The sequence below is a fragment of the Danio aesculapii genome, chromosome 7 (assembly GCF_903798145.1).
Source record: "Danio aesculapii chromosome 7, fDanAes4.1, whole genome shotgun sequence".
In the NCBI taxonomy this organism is placed as follows: Eukaryota; Metazoa; Chordata; class Actinopteri; order Cypriniformes; family Danionidae; genus Danio; species Danio aesculapii.
In genome coordinates this window covers 41,345,942-41,364,835 of record NC_079441.1, presented here as the reverse complement: position 1 = coordinate 41,364,835, position 18,894 = coordinate 41,345,942, and the positions used below count along the sequence as shown (strand labels likewise).

The following is an 18,894-nucleotide window of genomic DNA, read 5'->3' as shown; positions in this document are numbered from 1 at the left end:
GATGACCTTCCAGCTGCAAACCCATCACTGGGAAACACCCATCCACACACCTAATGAATGCCTCCCCCAATTTACCTGTACCACATGTCTTTGGACTTGTGGGGGAAACCGAAGCACTGGAGGAAACCCACACGAACGCAGGGAGAACATGCAAACTCCACACAGAAACGCCAACTGACCCAGCCGAGGCTCGAACCAGTGACCTTCTTGCTGTGAGGTGAGAGTGCTACCCACTGTGCTGCATTGAGAATATATGTGACCAGAAATTCAGTATTAGAATTAGCCTAAAATACCATGTATGAGTCAAAATTATCGATATTGCTTTTATGCCAAATTCATTAGAATATTAAATAAAGATCATGTTCAATGAAGATATTTTGTACGTTTCTTTCTGTAAATGTATTTTGAATACATTTTTATTAGTGATATGTATTGGTAAGAACTTCATTTGGACAACTTTAAAGGCAAATTTATCAGTATTTACATTTTTTTTGAACCCTCAGATGGCAGATTTTAAATAGTTCCATCCAGACTAAATATCCTAACACGCCATACATCAATGGAAAGCTTCAATTCAATCTATTCAGCTTCCAGATCATGCATAAATCTCAGTTTCCAAAAATTGACACTTATTTGTGGCCCAAGGTCACACGCAAGCCTTCGGTTACAAAACTTGAAAAGGACACTTTACATCCATACTGTAGGTCACAGACACGTACACACACAATCTTCTTCAAAAGAAATCTGCCTAATGTGATGATCATTAGATTATGACTGATCTGATTACTCTGCAAACCACATGATGGAAACACTAATGAAGAAACCACATACATCTGTGTGCACCCACTCCACCCTTTCCCTCACAATAACATACACATTTACCCTTTACGCTAATTCTTCCAGCCTAAGAACTAAAATGCTACCAGTAGACGCAGACATCTTGAGTTCATAAAAGGATTTCTATGATTTCTTCACATTTCAAAACATTACTAAAGTCATAGTGGCATCAATTTCATTGCAGCAATATGATGAACAACAGCTGGCATAAATCGACACCATTCATCTAAATACTCTCAGAATATGTCAAATTTTGTCTTTGCATATTTGGTGTTTTGATATTGCAACAGTGCCCCCTTGAGGCCAATCATGTAAAAATCTAACGTAAACATGTTGAAATTATTAACCTCTTAAAATAATTTGAGTGTGTAGGAACGATTGAGTTATTCTTTATATATTTATTATATATTTTTTTTATTTAAGTCTCTTTGCTTAGATTATTTGATTTGAATTCATTTGATAAAAATAGAGAAAAAGTTAATAATAATAATTAATAATAATAATAATAATAATAATAATAATAATAATAATAATAATAAATAACATTATATTTATATATTTATTTCTGTTTTAATTAAATTAATTTATTTTAGTCATATAACCATTCATAAATCATTTTAATATGTTGATTGGGTCATGAAAAGGACACTTTTAATAAGTTCAATACATCCTTGCTGCACAAAAGAATACATAAATAATAGCATTTATTAAAAAATAATGCCGACCACAAACTTTAGAACAGTAATGTAACATTTGTAATAAATATTTGGTTTAATTTGGCAGTTTTTTGGGGAGGAATAAAATAAAAATAATTTGTATGACAAAATCCTTGCATTTCGGTCTATAAGACAAGACTAAATGTGTATAAATTAACACTGGTGCCAGATCAGTTTTCTTCCAGGGCTCAGATTGCAACTCTGTGCCTGCTTCTTTTGGCTGTGGATGAAAAGAGGCTTTAAAATAGTGCTGGGCAGACGAGGGAGAGATTAGAGCAAATGACAGCTATGACGAGAGCCGTGGCCGCAACACCGGACAGACGCCCTGGGTCGACTTCTTAGAAGACCCAGTTCCACCCAAGCATTCACACAGACCTGAGAAAAATCCTTTCATTTTCCCTCCAGCCATCTGACAAATTGAAGGGAGATGGTTAAACTGCTATTTTAATTGAGGGAAGAAACTTGATCCACGGCACAATATGTCTTTTCCCTCCCCCTCGTGCTTTCTTTGCCACATAAATGACAATGTGTCATTGGTCAAGAGCTGAGCTGCCGTGCCTCACTGCAAACCACTGCTGGCTCCTGTTTTAATTTTACATTTCTGGAATCTTTCAATAACTCGCATATTTCAAGCATACAATTAAATGAGACATTTCTTTGGGGACAATAATATGTGGACTGCTTCACATTTCTGGATACAGTCTGATTTTGCTGGCAGCCTCTGCATGTCTGCCTAAAATGATGCACCCATAATGCATACTTGTTCCATATCACTTGCTGAAATTTAAGCTACCCTTGGTCATACTGCGGGACAAATGCTGAATTTTTAGAGCTCTCTGAGGAATGGTTTTGGTTTGGAAGTGTTTGTCAGTTTAAGAGCTCTAAGAGAACCATGTATTTTTCTAAACCCACGCGACTTTTCATTTATTTATTTTGCTAAATATATCAGTTTAAACTGACCAAAGCATGCGCGTTAACCACTTCGGCTATGTTTGGTTGTGTGATATATTGGTTATTCATTACAGAATATTGAATTAATATTATGCATCATTATTCATTAAAGAATATTTCAGTTATTATAGTTATTCATTACAGTAGTCTTATACATGACCGTTAAAAAGTTTTGAATAGTATCTAATGTTCACCAAAGCTGTATATTTTTTTACATATATGCACTTATTGGCCACTTTATTAGGTACACCTGTCCAACTGCTTGTTACCACAAATTTCTAATCAGCCAACTACATCGCAGCAACTCAACGCATTTAGGCATGTAGACATGGTCAAGACCATCTGCTGCAGTTCAAATAGAGCATCAGAATGGGGATAAAAGGTGATTTAGGTGACTTTAAGTCCTGATTTCTGATGCGACATTCGGATGGTAGGGTCAGAATTTGGCATCAACAACATGGAAGCATGGATCCATCCTGCCATGTATCAACGGTTCCAGCTGGTGGTGGTTTTTGGTGGTAGGGGATGTATTCTTGACACGTTTCAGCCCATTAGTTTAAATAGAGCATCATATCAATGCCACAGCCTGCCTGAGCATTGTTGCTGACCATGTCCATCCCTTTATGACCACAGTGTACCCATAATCTGATGGATACTTCTAGCAAGATAACACACCATGTCATAAAGACATGAGTCATCTCAGACTGGTTTCTTGAACAGGAAAATGAGTTCACTGTACTCAAATGGCCTCCACAGTCACCAAATCTCAATCCAATAGAGCACCTTTGTGATGTGGTGGAATGGGGGACAAATCTGCAGGATTTGACATGGAATGACAAATCTGCAGCAACTGCTTGAAGGATTAGGGCAATTCTGAAGGCAAAAGGGGGTTCAATCCAATACTAGTGTATATATATATATATATATATATATATATATATATATATATATATATATATATATATATATATATATATATATATATATATATATATATATATATATATATGTAAATATATATATATATATATATATATATATATATATATGTAAATATATATATATATATATATATATATATATACATATATATATATATATATATATATATATATACATATATATATATACATACATATATATATATATATATATACATATATATATATATATATATATATATATACATATATATATATATATATATATATATACATATATATATATATATATATACATATATATATATATATACATATATATATATATATACATATACATATATATATATATATATATATATATATATATATATATATATATATATATATATATATATATATATATATACACACACACACATATATACACACACCTTAATAGTTTATATTCATTCATTCATTCATTTTTTTTTCGGCTTAGTCCCTTTATTAATCTGGGGTCACCACAGCGGAATGAACCGCCAACTTTTATTCCTGTTTGTCTTCAGAACATGTTGGTGCTAATTTTTTATTATTATTAATAGATAGAAAGTTTCAAAAAAATCTATGATTCACTAGCTATGTTTCCATCCACATATTTCTCTGCTTATTTTTATGATATTAAACCTAATGCATTAAACAGCTGAATGGAAAGCCAAGATGCATATAAAATCCTAAAATGTGCATACAGGTCCATGTATTCAGTTGATTAAGTCTAAATTTTATCAGATAAGAAAACATGATTAAATTATGATGGAAACACATTTACCAAATAAATTCCTCGACGAAGCAAAAGAACCAGTGTGACTTTGATGCAACCTATAATTTGACTGGAGACCTTGATTAACCAGTGGATCAATATCAATGTAATCATCTCAAAAGATATTTCATTCACTCTTAAATGAATGAAAGTGCATGATTTGAATAAAGTACCTAGAACTGGCACACAAGATTGCATTTTCTTGTCTTGCAAGATGTGAACTAAGACGTGAGCCCAATGAGAGGCAACGTGTGGAACACATCAAACAAACTAGTCTGACAGACAATCACCAACGGCCTGACTCTACTCAACAGCCGACTGTCGGCTTGGTGTGTCTCAGCCTTAAGGCTCCAACAGAGACTTATGGGTACAAACATGAACCTTTCGAAAAGTGTTAGCTTATGAGAGTGTGGGATAAAAACAATGCTTTATTTGCAAACAATTTATGATATTTAACCTCCCACACATGTTACATTTGCAGCTTTAGATGGAAAAATAGCTACTGTAAAATGTTTTACTGTCTGTGCTTGAATAGTGCCATTTGAAGACAAAAGCAAACATGCAATCATGCAACAGAGCACTGCAAAAGTCTTTAAGTCATGTGCATTTATCTTTTCATGACATTTTAGGAAACAAATCAAGGCCCACGTTTGAAGTCGCCGCACTCCACGCTTCACAGAAGCAGCAAGGCAGCGTTTGCAGTCAGGAGAACGTCGTCAGACTGAGTCCTGTAGGCCACAGTCTGAAGATTAGCGCTCAATTCCTGGCTGACTAGACACACTCGATCCCCAGAGGGATGTGGTCTCTTTTGCGCTATAATAAAACATGGGCAGACCTGTCGACACTGGAGATATTTGCTGGAAAGATAAGCAGAAGCTTCTGTCTTTCTCTTCTGTTTTGAATGCAAGCCCAAACTTTTTTCTGGAAGTGTTTCCAAAGGTCTATTTATTTTCCCTTTCCTGCACCCTTTTTTAGTTTTCCTCTTTTCAGCGGTCATAAATCAAAGCACATAATGCCTCAAACAAATAATGTTTCGGCAGTCTGATGTTGATATGGTAAGGCCGTGATGTCATTCACTACATGGGGAAACAGACTCGGCTCTGCGTACAGTGGGGGAGGTCATTAGTAACTGTGGGATTTAGAACCTGTCTGCCTTAACAATAAACACACTTATGACATACACAGAGAGAGAAGCAAATTCATCTTGAATGGTGGGAATCTCGTGCAGAGAGGAGAAAAACACAAGACCATTTAAGAGTTCACCTACATTTGATAAGCTTTTAAACAAAGGAAAATGAAAATTCTGTCACCATTTCCTCTTTCTATGCTTTGTGAAACAAACAGAAATAGAATGTTTTAAGATTTTTTGTTTATATATAAAAGTCCTAAACCATATACTGGCTTAAAAATGACATGGTGAAGAGCAAGGGCATGTTCACATTTGGCATGTTTGGTTTGGTTAAAATCAACACTTGTGCAATTGCTCTTAGTACAGTTAATATAAATAATAAAATATCCTACAAAATTTGGAAGCTCTTCACAATTGATGTTGCAAACTAACCACTGCAAGTTCTTTGGTCCTCCAGGCATCAATTTACTGTTGAGAATCTAATAAGTAAGTGTAAAGTGTAAGTGTAAATGCTGCCATCTGAACTTAAGCGCACCTACTCTAACTGCTTAAAAAGAGTTTCGGTCCACTTACAAAATAATCCAACCCAGGCTCATTCTGAAAACATACTGCTATATACATTTCAGGAGATTGCGAAATACGTCCCAGGAGCTACGTTTTTTTTGTATTTTTTTGTTTTCGCAAATGCACCAGAAGCCGCTGTGTATGCTTTTTGAGATCTCAAATTTCTCTTGCGAGTGCCATTTGCGCCTGCAGCTATCGCGTAATCCATCAGAGGCCGCTGTCGACTGGCTAATTGACAAAATGAATGACTGACCGATCGACTGACCCACCCTCCTCCTTCCCTAAACCTAACCAATAGTGTTTTCAAAAACAATCCAGAAAAAGAAAAGCCCTCGCCTGATTTTTACCATGTTTTGAGATTGTACCACATTCTTATTCTGTTATTTACTTATTTTATTTTTTGGCTTCTTTTTTTTGTTTTACCTGCTTTCTGGAATCATTCTTCACCAGACTCGAACCCTGTCATCATGGTCAAATCCTTTCTGCATCTCAAGTCCACCAACATACATGGCGAGCTAACCGGACAAACTGGTAACAGCGGGAAAGCCGTCTATATGGAGGTAAGCGGTGTTTAGGGGGAAAACTACATAAGTGTTTCATTGATGGATCTTTCATACTAAGAGGTTGTAAACATTTGTTCCTTAAAGGAAACTGTCACTGGCTCTAGGTGTAAAAGAACACCCAAAAGTGAATAATATACAGTTGAAGTCAGAATTATTAGCCTCCATTTGAATTTTTTTCTTTTTTAAATATTTCCCAAATTATGTTTAACAGAGTAAAGATATTTTCACAGTATGTCTGATAATATATTTTCTTCTAGAGAAAGTCTTATTTGTTTAATTTATTAACTATTTTAAGGTCAAAATTATTGGCCCCTTTAAGCTATTTTTTTTCGAATGTCTACAGAACAAAGCATCATTATACAATAACTTGCCTAATTACCCTAACCTGCCTAGTTAACCCAATTAAGTTAAGTCTTTAAATGTCACGTTAAGCTGTATAGAAGTGTCTTGAAAAATATCAAGTCAAATATTATTTACTGTCATCATGGCAAAGATAAAATAAATCAGTTTTTAGAAATGAGTCATTAAAACTATTATGTTTAGAAATGTGTTAAAAAAATCTCTCCGTTAAACCGAAATTGGGGGAAAAATAGCCAGGGGGGCTAATAATTCAGGGGGGCTAATAATTCTGACTTCAACTGTATGCAGTAACTCTATTAAACTGATAAAAGAATAGTGGCAGACTGAGGGGTGACAGGCAACAGGCTCTGCCACAAGACTATTAATAATTAATAATTACCCTACTGGATTATTAGCCTATTTAATATGGAAAACTGAATTTGTATAAGACAGGCAGTAATAATATTAAATAATTCATTCATTCATTTTCCTTTGGCTTAGTCCCATTATTCATCAGGGATTGCCACAGCGGAAAAAAAACGGCAACTTATCCAGCATATGTTTTACACGGCGGATGTCCTTCCAGCTGCAACCCAGTACTGGGAAACATCCATACACACTCATTCACACACATACACTATGGTTAATTTAGTTTATTCAATTCACCTGTAGTGCATGTCTTTAGACTGTGGGGGAAATCGAAGCACCCGGAGGAAACCCACGCGAACACAGGGAGAACATGCAAACTCCATACAGAATTGCCAACTAGCCCAGCCGGGACTCGAATCAGCAACCTTCTTGCTGTGAGGCGACAGTGCTAACCACTGAGCCACCGTGTCACCCACAATATTAAATAATAATAATATTAAATAAAAAGGGACTAAGCCGAAAAGAAAATGAATGAATAAAAATTAAATAAGTGAATAAATAAATAAAAACACCAGGAGGGACCAAATCAGTTCTAGTGAGATATTACAAGATGCTCTAACATTCCTTTTTTTCTGGAAAATGCCAGTATGAATTGTAAGTCAACTTGGATAAAATGTGTTATCATCTTTTTTGATCCATTCTTTTAATCTTATCTTACTTTTTTTTGTAATAACTCTGTGTTTTTAAACTTTTTAAATGTAGGTACGGCATAATGACTAACTCACTCTGTGACCCCCCATCAGAAGGATAGTGATGTCATTTAGATTTGATGCTAACAGAAGGAGTCTGGGATCAGTGATAATCTCCACTGGTAATCAGAGCCTTTCAGCTCCCCGAGTTAAAGTGTCATCGGGTAACAGGCAGATATTGGTGATGAGTGATGGGAACCTGTGTAGTCTGTCTCTACATATCCAGCACAGCCGCAGACATGCTGCTCTCCCATCAACCCTGCATTGTTTTCAATTACACTGTTATTGGACTATTTGTCAGGCTTTGAATGGGACAAGCCAAATCGGTTAGAGCTTGTTGCTGTAAGGAAACAATCATATGGTCTTGATTTCCCCTTTTAGAATCGCCTCACCATAGCCTGCACATTATAATCGGTCGCAGCCAACATTTCACACAATGTTAGGCCAAAGAGAAAAAAAGTGAAAAGGACTGAGGGAGGAAAGCCAGAAGGGGTGATTTGTTATCTGAGCACCAGTATGGTGCGTCAATGCCTTTCAGGCTGGCAAGTGAGGGATGTTGGGCATGTAGATGCCTCTATATGGCAAGAGATCAGTAAATCAAGTCAAGTTAAGGGGTTGCTCTTATAAGAATGGCTGTAGGCCTCTCAAAAGGAAGATGGACCGGCAGATTGACTTCAGCTTTGAGACACCCAGAGAAAGGCTGTTTTGAGCAGCTCCTTTCAGTCTCCAGAGCCCAGAGGAGGTTTCTGACACCTAGACGGAGAATGTTTTCTCAGGATCCCTAATGAGACAGTCCCTGCTTTTCTTTCTCTTTTTCCATGCAAAAAAAAGTCATTAAGCATGTTTCATATAAAGTACAATGTCTCTATCCAATTCATTCATCAACTTCTTCAATGTGCCTTTTTTTCCATTTATTCTCCTCGTTTCCAAATATAACACTATAACCCTTTTCACTCAATGTAAATATAATGGAAGTTTAAAAATAATATGGCTTCAATTCCTGGAATTTTTGACTAGTAATTCACTGTAGTCAACAAAAACTCAAGACAGAATGAGAGGCTAGTATTTGTGTGTATATGTGCCTTATGTGCGTATGTATGCATGTGGCTTTGCATTTGTATAATTTAAGAGGTGCGTGTGTGGCAAGCTGTGGCTTGGAGTTGGAGTTTGGGCATTGAAGGAGTAGTCAGTCCCTGTCTGGAGACTATGTTAATCCTGTTTTCTTTAAGGAATGAAACAGAGAGGAGTACCCAAGGAAGAACGTGACTTTTTAGAAATTTAATTTGGGTTCTGCTCACGCTGAATCCACCACAGCTGATTTCAGACAGGCATACCAGGGCATTGTGCCCACCAATAGTACTGGAGAGCTTGCATGTCCAGAACAAAGAACTGAGCTTTTACTTATACATTTTGGACCCTGGTGCATGTTCTCGATTTATTTAGTTTGTTTAGGCTTATATGAACACACCAATCATGTTTTGATACCTACCAAAACAATTGATTCAATTGGTTGAAGGTAGTATCACTTATATTATTGTATATTATGGAAAGGATACCGTTCATTTAAATCAGGGGTGCCCAAACGCCGTCCTGGAGGGCCAGTGTCCTGCAGAGTTTAGACTTAGGGTTTAGACACACCTGAACCAGCTAATCAAACTCTTGAGGTATGCTAGAAACTTCCAGGCTGGTGTGTTGAAGGAAGTTGGAGCTAAACTGTGCAGGACGTCGGCTCTCCAGGACAGAGTTTGGCCACCCCTGATTTAAATGATTCTTCTGGCAGAATAAAGCCATATAGGGTTATCAACAGCTCAGGCTGTTGTATAAGACTGAAAAAAACTGGCTAGATGTACATATCCCACTTATTACATACCTAATTGCCACAAAACTAAACTATTAGGTGCAAAACATAGATCTGAGGTGTAATAATTCATTACCGCTTAAATTAAATGCAAAGCGGACAGAAACAAAAACAGACTACACTGACCTACTTATTATTCAGTCACAACATGACGCCAAAGATAAGCATGTAAATATGGACATTAATGTATTTACCAATGGTCAAATTGATTCAAAGTACCCAGACGAGCCTCTATTATTAGCTGCAACGCTTGTTGTCTTGGAATTTCAAACTTTGAAATGCCATGATTGACCAATCAGAATCAAGTATTCAATAATAATAATTTATTATTGAATGCATTTACTTTAAATATCACAGATCAATGTGACATCACCTTTTAAAGTATGTATACTCAAAGTACCTTGTCATAATTCAAATTCTGGTTTACTGGGACTAAATTCAAGTTCTAGTTCTTAAATTGAAAGGGAGTCAAATCTTAAACCAAAACAAAACAGAGAGAGAATCTTACTATGCAGGGCAGGGCTGTGTGTTGCACAGGTGAGAGCCAACCACCGGTCTGGTCTGAGGGTTGCAGAGGGAAGAGTTGACCTGCGTCTGCTGATCCTGCAGACAAATGGCTTTCGTCGATACACGACCTTAGAGAGAGTTAAAACCAGATACACAGATAGTGAGTGCAAACATTTACTCTCTGTGGACATTGCAGCAATCCATCTTTTTTAACATGTCCTAACATACATCTTTATCATGCGATAAACTAATGCATCCTCTGAGCAATCTTTCAAAAAGGAAAGTTGGGACACACTGTCCGTGAACGGTCTTTTTGGGGATTAAGGGAGCTCAGGATGAATGGCAGTACTGTAGTGTGGCTTCTGTTGTGGCAAACAAAGCTGGGCCTCTGTCAGTGTGAGAGGCCAGGAGGGGCGGCCCAGAGGTCCGTTTGAAAGAAAAGCATGAATGAAACTGTGTGAGAGCGCAGATAGAGATCTGTGCTCTGGGCATGTCATAGTGCTGCCTGTCTGCTACCAACACTCAGACAACTGACTGTGAATGGAGGAGCCACTAACACAGAGATGAGCCAGTGAGATTGGGAGGTCTAGTGGAAGGAGGGGCACACTTTTGTCTTTCTATCCTGTTCACAAAGGTGCATTTGATAGACCTGGACAAACACACACATGCGCTTCCTTCCTCCTACTAACACAGATGAACTGAAACTTGCTCTCTCCCACTTGAGTCAACAAAGCAAACATTTAACGTACATTCAACATCTACTCACCTCCCGCACAAGGTGCTGAGCAGTCAGAGCGCACAACAGACCAGGTGTAGTTGTGCTTTTTCTCTGGATGTGGTAGAGTGTATTCCCATGTTATACCAGGATTTTTACCTTGAAGAAGAATCTGTAAACAAGAAGAGGTAATAGTTTTATTATACACACTACCCTTCAGAAGTCTGGAGAAATGTGCAGTTGAACAAGTCTAAATAATGTAAACGGAAAGGTGCCATAGTGTCTAGTGGTGTTTTATGATTATAGCTCTATTGGGACTAAGAGATGACACCACAGTGTGTCTTGTGATGCTGCTCTGGAGGGATGCTTGAATTAGATTGTCTATGTGCTTGAACTGAAGCTTGTCAGCTTGGAAAACGGCACAAGTGGACCAAATTGTGGGTTGGTTGAATCTGAATATTTTCACATAGTAGTATACTGTGAGACTTTATTTCCCTGAAATTTTGACATCCATATTTATGTTTTGGTAGGCCTGCATGCTATAGTTTTGGTGCCTGTTCCTGGAGAAGATCTTACAGTTGTTCATGTGAGACTAGACCACAGAGGAAGTTCAGCCAGTTCCTCACTAAATCCATGCCCAGGGCCACTGAGGACAGCCTGAGGATAACTCTAATGGAGTGGAAAAGTCCTCCAACAAGAAGAGGACCTTTGTTTTTAGGCTTTGCCACATGGGGAATTTCCTCAGACTATTTGCAATAAAAAAATGCAACAACACTCAATTCACTGGAACTGGTAAACCACCAAATTATATGTCAAAAGTATAAACAAAGCAGCTAAACAAGGATCAAATCGAAAGGGTCAATGAAAAGTTTGCAGCAGTGTTTACACAAACCAACAGTAATAGCAAGGCAACCCAAATTTCTCGTAAGTAAGAGTGCGAGCTGAAGTAGTGGATTATGCAGACCTTTAATTACTCTGGATTTACCCTCAGTGAGTTAATGGTTTGAACAGGAAGCGTGTGGCAGGCTGCTGCTGATGTGGGTAGATTATCTTTAATCAGTCACAATAAACACAATAAATGCTCTTCAAATGGGCTCAATGCACTGTCAGATTATTGGGTTAGCTTAAAGCATCTACCTGTAGTTTGCTAGCCAATCTTGGGTTCAGGTAAGTGTCATGCATTTAAGTTTTACATTAAGGATGGAGAGCTATGCATTCGTGTGCAAACCCTTTTATTTAAAAATTTTTTTTTGTTTCAATGGGATGCATGTGAATGTAACTGAAACTACTTCGCAAAAGGTTATAATTTGAACGACATCTGCGCTTATGTTAGTTTGTTTTTATTATTTCAGAGATTTCCATAATCCTGGACCAGGCCGTATCCTGAGCAGCTGCTGTGGTGGTCATGGAGGAATGGAGAGCATGAGACTGATTCCTGTAAGACCCCAGTGACAGACGAGTCTTCGCATTTATCCTGAAGGGCCAGCCTGTACACCAGCCGGTGACCTCTCTCACCTGCAGCTTTTCCACGGTGGATGTCTAGCTTTCTCCAGCCTCCGGCACCTAGACTGTAGCTCTGCACAAGAAGTTTGGCCATAGGAGAAATGTTCATGCCCAACTGAGCCTGGTTTCTCTCAAGGTTTTTTTTTTCCTTCACTTTCATCAATTGATGAAGTTTTTTCCTCGCAGCTGTCGCCACTGGCTTGCATGGTTCGGGACTTGTGGAACTGCGCATCGATGGATTTGCTCTTTAATGTTTGGACTTTCAGCAGTGAAAATTAAACCACACTGAACTAAACTTCAACTCTGAAAACTGTTTCAATTTATTATAATCTTCTATGTTATGCTGCTTTGACACAATCTACATTGTAAAAGCGCTATAGAAAAAGATGAATTGAACTGAATAGAAACTATCACAAGTACAGTAAGCCCAAACCTGCAGAAGTGGAAAGAATCTGTCAACAGAACAGCAGAAGACATTGTGCGTATCAAACAAAGGCCGTGTTTGAGGGATGGAGGGTTTCCAGAGGAAGTAAAACAAGTTTCTTGAAAGACAGTGGCAAGTTAGCAAACTTTTTACTATTTCTTGGCTCACTCTCCCTTCAAGTGTCCAGGCTGAATCTATTGCCCTGGAATCAGTCCACGAGACCCTGCACGCTAGCCTGTTCAAAGCTGGTCCAGATTTACAGTTGGCACTGAACACAGAGCAGCTATTCCAGAATCAGGCTCAGGAGGAGGTCTCTGATCCATCTGTGATCCGGCTAGCCATCTCACTATGGATACAACACATGGGGAAACTCTACCTCTCCTGATCCAGGGTCAAGGCCTGCATGAGCCCATTGCAGCATGCCTGTGCTCTGATATAGGATGTCTAGAATTTCAGTCTTAACATATGCAACAAGAAACACAATTTTGAACAATGACTCAACATGCTAAATATCCTAGAACCTCAAAATACTGCCTCTTTGCATCTTCTATTGTCTTATGTTGGAAAAATAGCTTCACCCCATGTGCTTCTATTCCATTTCTCACTGTAGACGCTCCCTTACTATCTTTCACCTAAGTCATTCTGAATAATGACAGAAAATCTGAGGCAATTACTGAACTCTGTTGAACAGGACCACTAGGACAGGTTCATTATCAAGCAGTCCCAGTATTGGGTTACAACACAAAAATCCACGTGTTCCCTTGCTAAAAACGTGGCAGTTACTGCCATTATGAAGAAACAAGAGTGGATGAAAATCTGATTAATGGGAGTACAGTTTCAACATTTAACCAAATGTTATTAACAAACTGATGTGACATAAATAAGAATTATTCAAGGGAATTATTTTGGAGTTCGTGTCAGACTTATACAGTGCCTGAAACCAAATGTTTTGGAATAAGTCTGCTCCATCTGGTAATATCCTTCAAACTACAACTGGTTTATCTTGAATGTTGTAAGTAGATGCTACTAATTGTACACCATTGTACTCTCAGGTATTTCAATCTTATTTAACCTCTAAGTGAGGGAAGGGATATGACGATTAAGTATATTGGGGCTTTAAATGCATCATGGAGGATTGGCAATACCCTATTAAACATGGCACAAGAATATCCATAAGTAAATGAATTCTAAAAAGTATTTCTCAGGCAGAAATATGTCAAGTCTGAAGGAAATTGCTTTGCTAAATCTAGTACCTCTCACTCCACCATGCTGAGCTGATTACAAGGTTTAGTACCTTGTCATAGTTTACCTTCAAATTTCTCAAAAAGCATTTTCTTAAGTGTTCATTAAGGGTCTCGAAGCTGAAGTATCTATTTTTCATAGAAGGACAAAGATCCAGCCAAGCCTAATTGACCAGCTGCTTCCCTCGAATCGCAACCCCAAGCCTCTCTGATCTATTGAGTTCAGTTGCAGAAATCTTAATCTTTTAATCTCTCTCTACCCTCCTCTTCTTTTTAAAATTACAGAGCATACTTAGGGAGATTAATGCCAACTCATCGGCAATCAGAACTCCACTGCCACCACCCACCCTGGGGAAAACGTAACGAAGAGAGGGCACACGGGCTCAAGGGGAAAGCTGCATACACGTAACACACAGGTTGAGTGTGGTGCAGATCAATGGCCAGTAAATAAGGTCAGAACAAAAATGTATTAAATTTAGCATGCTTGACTGTTGTATAACTTACACAACAACACCTGCAAAGCCATCAAGTTTGACCAATTGGGTTTCTAACAGCTTGAGATGTTTCCAACAAAAGAAATTTGGTGGTATGATGGTGTAACTGAATTTTTAACTGACAAATGAACAAAAGAAAGGAATTCAGTCATGTTAGATCTTAAAGTGACTTCAAACACCATTCCTTTAGATAGTAGGATATGGCACTAGAAAAGACAAGGTTGTTAGTTCCAGAATAAAAATTAAAACTGGTCAAATGTGTACCACCTTCCATTTAGTAACACTTTGAATAAACCGTCTGCAAAATATTTTAGAAAATATTCAGCAGCACAAATATGACATTGTTTCAACCCAGGCTCATTCTGAAAACGTATGTTTTTTGCAGTTTTTTGCAAATCTATCAGGGGCCGCTGTGTACGCTTTTTGAGATCTTAAATTTCCTTTGCGAATGCCATTCGTGTCTGTTGTTCTCACGTAAATCCACCAGAGGCTGCTGTGGACTGACTGACTGACTGACCCACCCTCCTCCTTCCATAAAGCCAACCAATAGTGTTTTCAAAACCACCGATTGACCCACCCACCCACTTCTCTGAACCCAACAGACAATTTTAATAAGCAATCCAGAAGAAGTAAAGCCCTCGCCTTATTTTTACCACATTTTCAAATTTACTACATTCTCACCCTGTTATTTACTTGTTTATTTTATTTTTTGGCTTCTGTTTTTGTTTTACCCGCTTTCTGGAACCGTTCTTTACTGAACTTGAACCTTGTTGTTGTGGTCAATTCCTCTCTGCATCTCAAATCCGCCTACATACATGGCAAGCTACCCGGACAAACTGCTAACAACGGAAAAAGTCATCTATATAAAGATAAGTGGTCAGCTGGTAAGTGCAAAAAAAAACGGCATCGTACCACCACGTAGCGTTTGTTTTAAAGACGAAATGCAGCCATACATACTTCTGCCTACATAATTTATATTTCCAGAAATGTATATAGGGCTAAGTTTTCAGAACGAGCCTATGGTGTATTGTTTGGTGCCATACTATTTTTCATTAGTGTTGTCCTTTGTTGTAAACATCACATGTTATGCTATATTTTGATGAACCTCTTTAGACATTCTGTTGGCTAAAAGAAACGTTACAACTACATATTTAGGCATGAAAGTGTTTCTTGCATGTACCTGCACATTTTCTTGTAGATCATTGAACGTAGCATTAAACATAGCATAAAATATACAGCAAAATAACTAATTATTTTGATCAATATTAAGCAGACGGTCTATTGATACTGTAATGGCTGGAAGCCTAGTTACTTTTATTCAGCCAAAGGTTCAGAGGCAACCTTCCAAATAAATTGTTAGCAGATTTTAAGCAATTGACATAGCTGTAAAGTTATGCTATTACCTGCCTATTATTAAGATATTGGTGGTTTATTTGTACTTATAAAGTACATAATATCCATGATTCTATACTACCTTAATAACTATTAATAAGCAGCAAATTAGTTTATTGATTACATATGCTGCATCCCAATTTGCATACTATCTATCCTAAATAGTATTTGAAAATAAAATTAGTATGTCCCAAATCGTAGTATGTTGAAAAGAGTGTGCCAAAGATTCCCGGATAGTTTACTCATTCATTCATTTTTATTAATCTGGGGTCACCACAGCGGAATGAACCGCCAACTTATCCAGCATTTGTTTTATGCAGCGGATGTCCTTCCAGCTGCAACCCATCACTGGGAAACACATACACACTTATTCACACACACATACACTAAGGACAATTTAGCTTACCCAATTCACCTGTACCGCATGTCTTTGGACTGTGGGGGAAACCGGAGCACCCGGAGGAAACCCACGCAAACACAGGGAGAACATGCAAACTCCACACAGAAATGCCAACTGACCCAGCCGAGGCTCGAACCAGCGACCTTCTTGCTGTGAGGCGACAGCACTACCTACTGTGTAGAAGCGTCCATACTCCAATCACTAATATTGTCCACAATACATAGCGCATTGGATGTGAATTTGATTAGAACTACAAACGTGGGTGAAAAAGTGTAAATAAACTACAAACATGGTGGACGCACAAGACCAGCAGTCAAGTAGAGAGATTTTTGTAAAGATGTTTGTATAACTGTTAAATAATATCTAGTCCAATGAAAAAATATTTAAATCGCATTTCAGTGTAATATTTCACCTGTAACAACAAGATATGTTTGGACATTAATGTCTGAATGCATAATTATTCAAAGACCTAAGGAGATTTCTCTGCATTAGAGACTCTTGAATGGGAGATTATCCTGCTGCTGCTTCACCAATAAGGTAGGTAATTAAACATGAAAGAAATGTGGATGATGTGTGGATGACTGACAGGACTCGTAACTAAGCAACATAATGATGTTAACAAGGACTTAGTATGTCCCAAAGCTTGCATACTCTTCTGTTACACACTCGAAAAAGTATATACTTTTCCTTTACAAACAAAGTGCAGATTTACAGTTGGCTCTGAACAGAGCAGCTATTCCAGAATTAGGCTTATGAGGAGGTCTCTGATCCATCTGTGATCCGGCTAGCCTTTTCCTTTACAAAAAAAGTGCATACTTTTAGAGCGTAGTGTAAGTATGCGAATTGGGATGCAGCAACAGTTCATGGTTTATTAATAGTGAGAATTGTACATTAAAAAAGTGTGAACAAAGTTACTTGTAGTAAACAGAATGTCTAGAAATTACCATCAAAAACTATGGTGTGCATTATTTTCTTATGTTTAAATGATCCATCATCAATTATTCCTATACCAGCTGCCAAATGAATCTACTAAAACAAAAGTTTACCTGATTCGTCAGATCTGTTTTTCTTATATGTGCTTCAGATGTGTAAAGTTATATGAAGCACCCTTACTATGACCTCAAAGGTCACCTATACCCATACTTATTATTATTCATGTAAGAGGTGCCCTGTGCTGCCCATTAGCAAGAGCACACAGTGCAGTGAGTTCAAAGCTTAGTGCCATTCACATTGTCGCATCGTTTGATCTGGAGTCTCTACATACTGAAGATGAAAGTCGCAATGACCACGTCGGCTCTGGCCTGCAATTAATCCCAAACAGAGGCGTTAGTCTGCCCATTCGGCTCATTTGTGTGCCTTCTCTTGTGTCTCTCTCTCTATCTTTCCCTCATTTGCTTCTCATCTCTCTCCCCCACCCACTGTCCCTTAGCCTTGTTTTCATCTGACAGAATGGCCACAGCGCTCTTGCCAAGACCCTGTCATGGCTAATTCACTAACAGGTGTCAGGCAGAACGGGAATGGGGGTGACTCACTTCAAAGAGCAGGGTCTCATTAGTGGGGCCTGTGGCGAACAACGTCTCAGGCCGGTTGAAAGAGCGCTGATAGTTGAATGTAGTACCGGCAAACTGGAACCTGCCCGGCCAGTCCACAGTCCAATCCCCCGTCAGGTAATAAATGCCACGCTTCAGGCTGCGGACAGCCAGGTAGCTGTTGGAAATCTCCATCTCCTGCACCTGAATGCTCCTGGCGCCGGCAGGAACCATCACAACAGGGTAATACTCTGAAAAGAGAAAAGGAAAAAAATGGGTTCACCATGTCTGCTGACTTATGCCACTTCTACCATTTCTGAAGAATTGGCATCTTTGAACTGACGCATTATCACCTCCTTCAGACGGATAAGAGCGATGAGGTGCCAGACTGTAGTAAGTGCTCTAAAAAATACATGAATTTGGATGAAAAAGTGCTGTTTTCTGTAAAGCTTGCAGAGAAGAGCTCTACAGTGGCACATAGACTACTTAAAAGTGACAGTAAGAGCCAGATTTTGCCCCGCATTCATACCTCTTCTATCTGTGCATGACATTGTCTTATCCAATTAAAATTTGTTCATTGAATATAGTGGACAAAACTGAAGTTGCTGATGATTACACAAGGTTTTGAATTAAACCTTAAAGCAAGCCCCTGCAGATTTAATATATGTTATGCCTTTGCCCCTCTATAACTTCATTTTGGTTATGAATTTTCAAATGTAGGGCGTCACGGTGGCGCAGTGGGTAGCACAATCACCTCACAGCAAGAAGTTCGCTGGTTTGAGCCTTGGCTGGGTCAGTTGGCACTTCTGTGTGGAGTTTGCATGTTCTCGCCGTGTTTGTGTGGGTTTCCTTCGGGTGCTCCGGTTTCCCCCAC

At 38.3% G+C, this 18,894-nt stretch overlaps 1 protein-coding gene across 1 annotated transcript in view; it reads right to left on the bottom strand.

The window, feature by feature from the left end:
* adamts18 (ADAM metallopeptidase with thrombospondin type 1 motif, 18) overlaps positions 1-18,894 on the bottom strand; it is an 83,528-nt gene that overhangs the window by 12,606 nt on the left and 52,028 nt on the right. The window contains exons 16-18 of the mRNA XM_056461973.1: positions 18,024-18,271; positions 11,089-11,209; positions 10,324-10,450 (exon numbers count right to left, since the gene is read on the bottom strand). Of these exons, the coding sequence (XP_056317948.1) occupies positions 10,324-10,450; positions 11,089-11,209; positions 18,024-18,271 (496 nt within the window). The remainder of the gene's footprint in view (positions 1-10,323; positions 10,451-11,088; positions 11,210-18,023; positions 18,272-18,894) is intronic.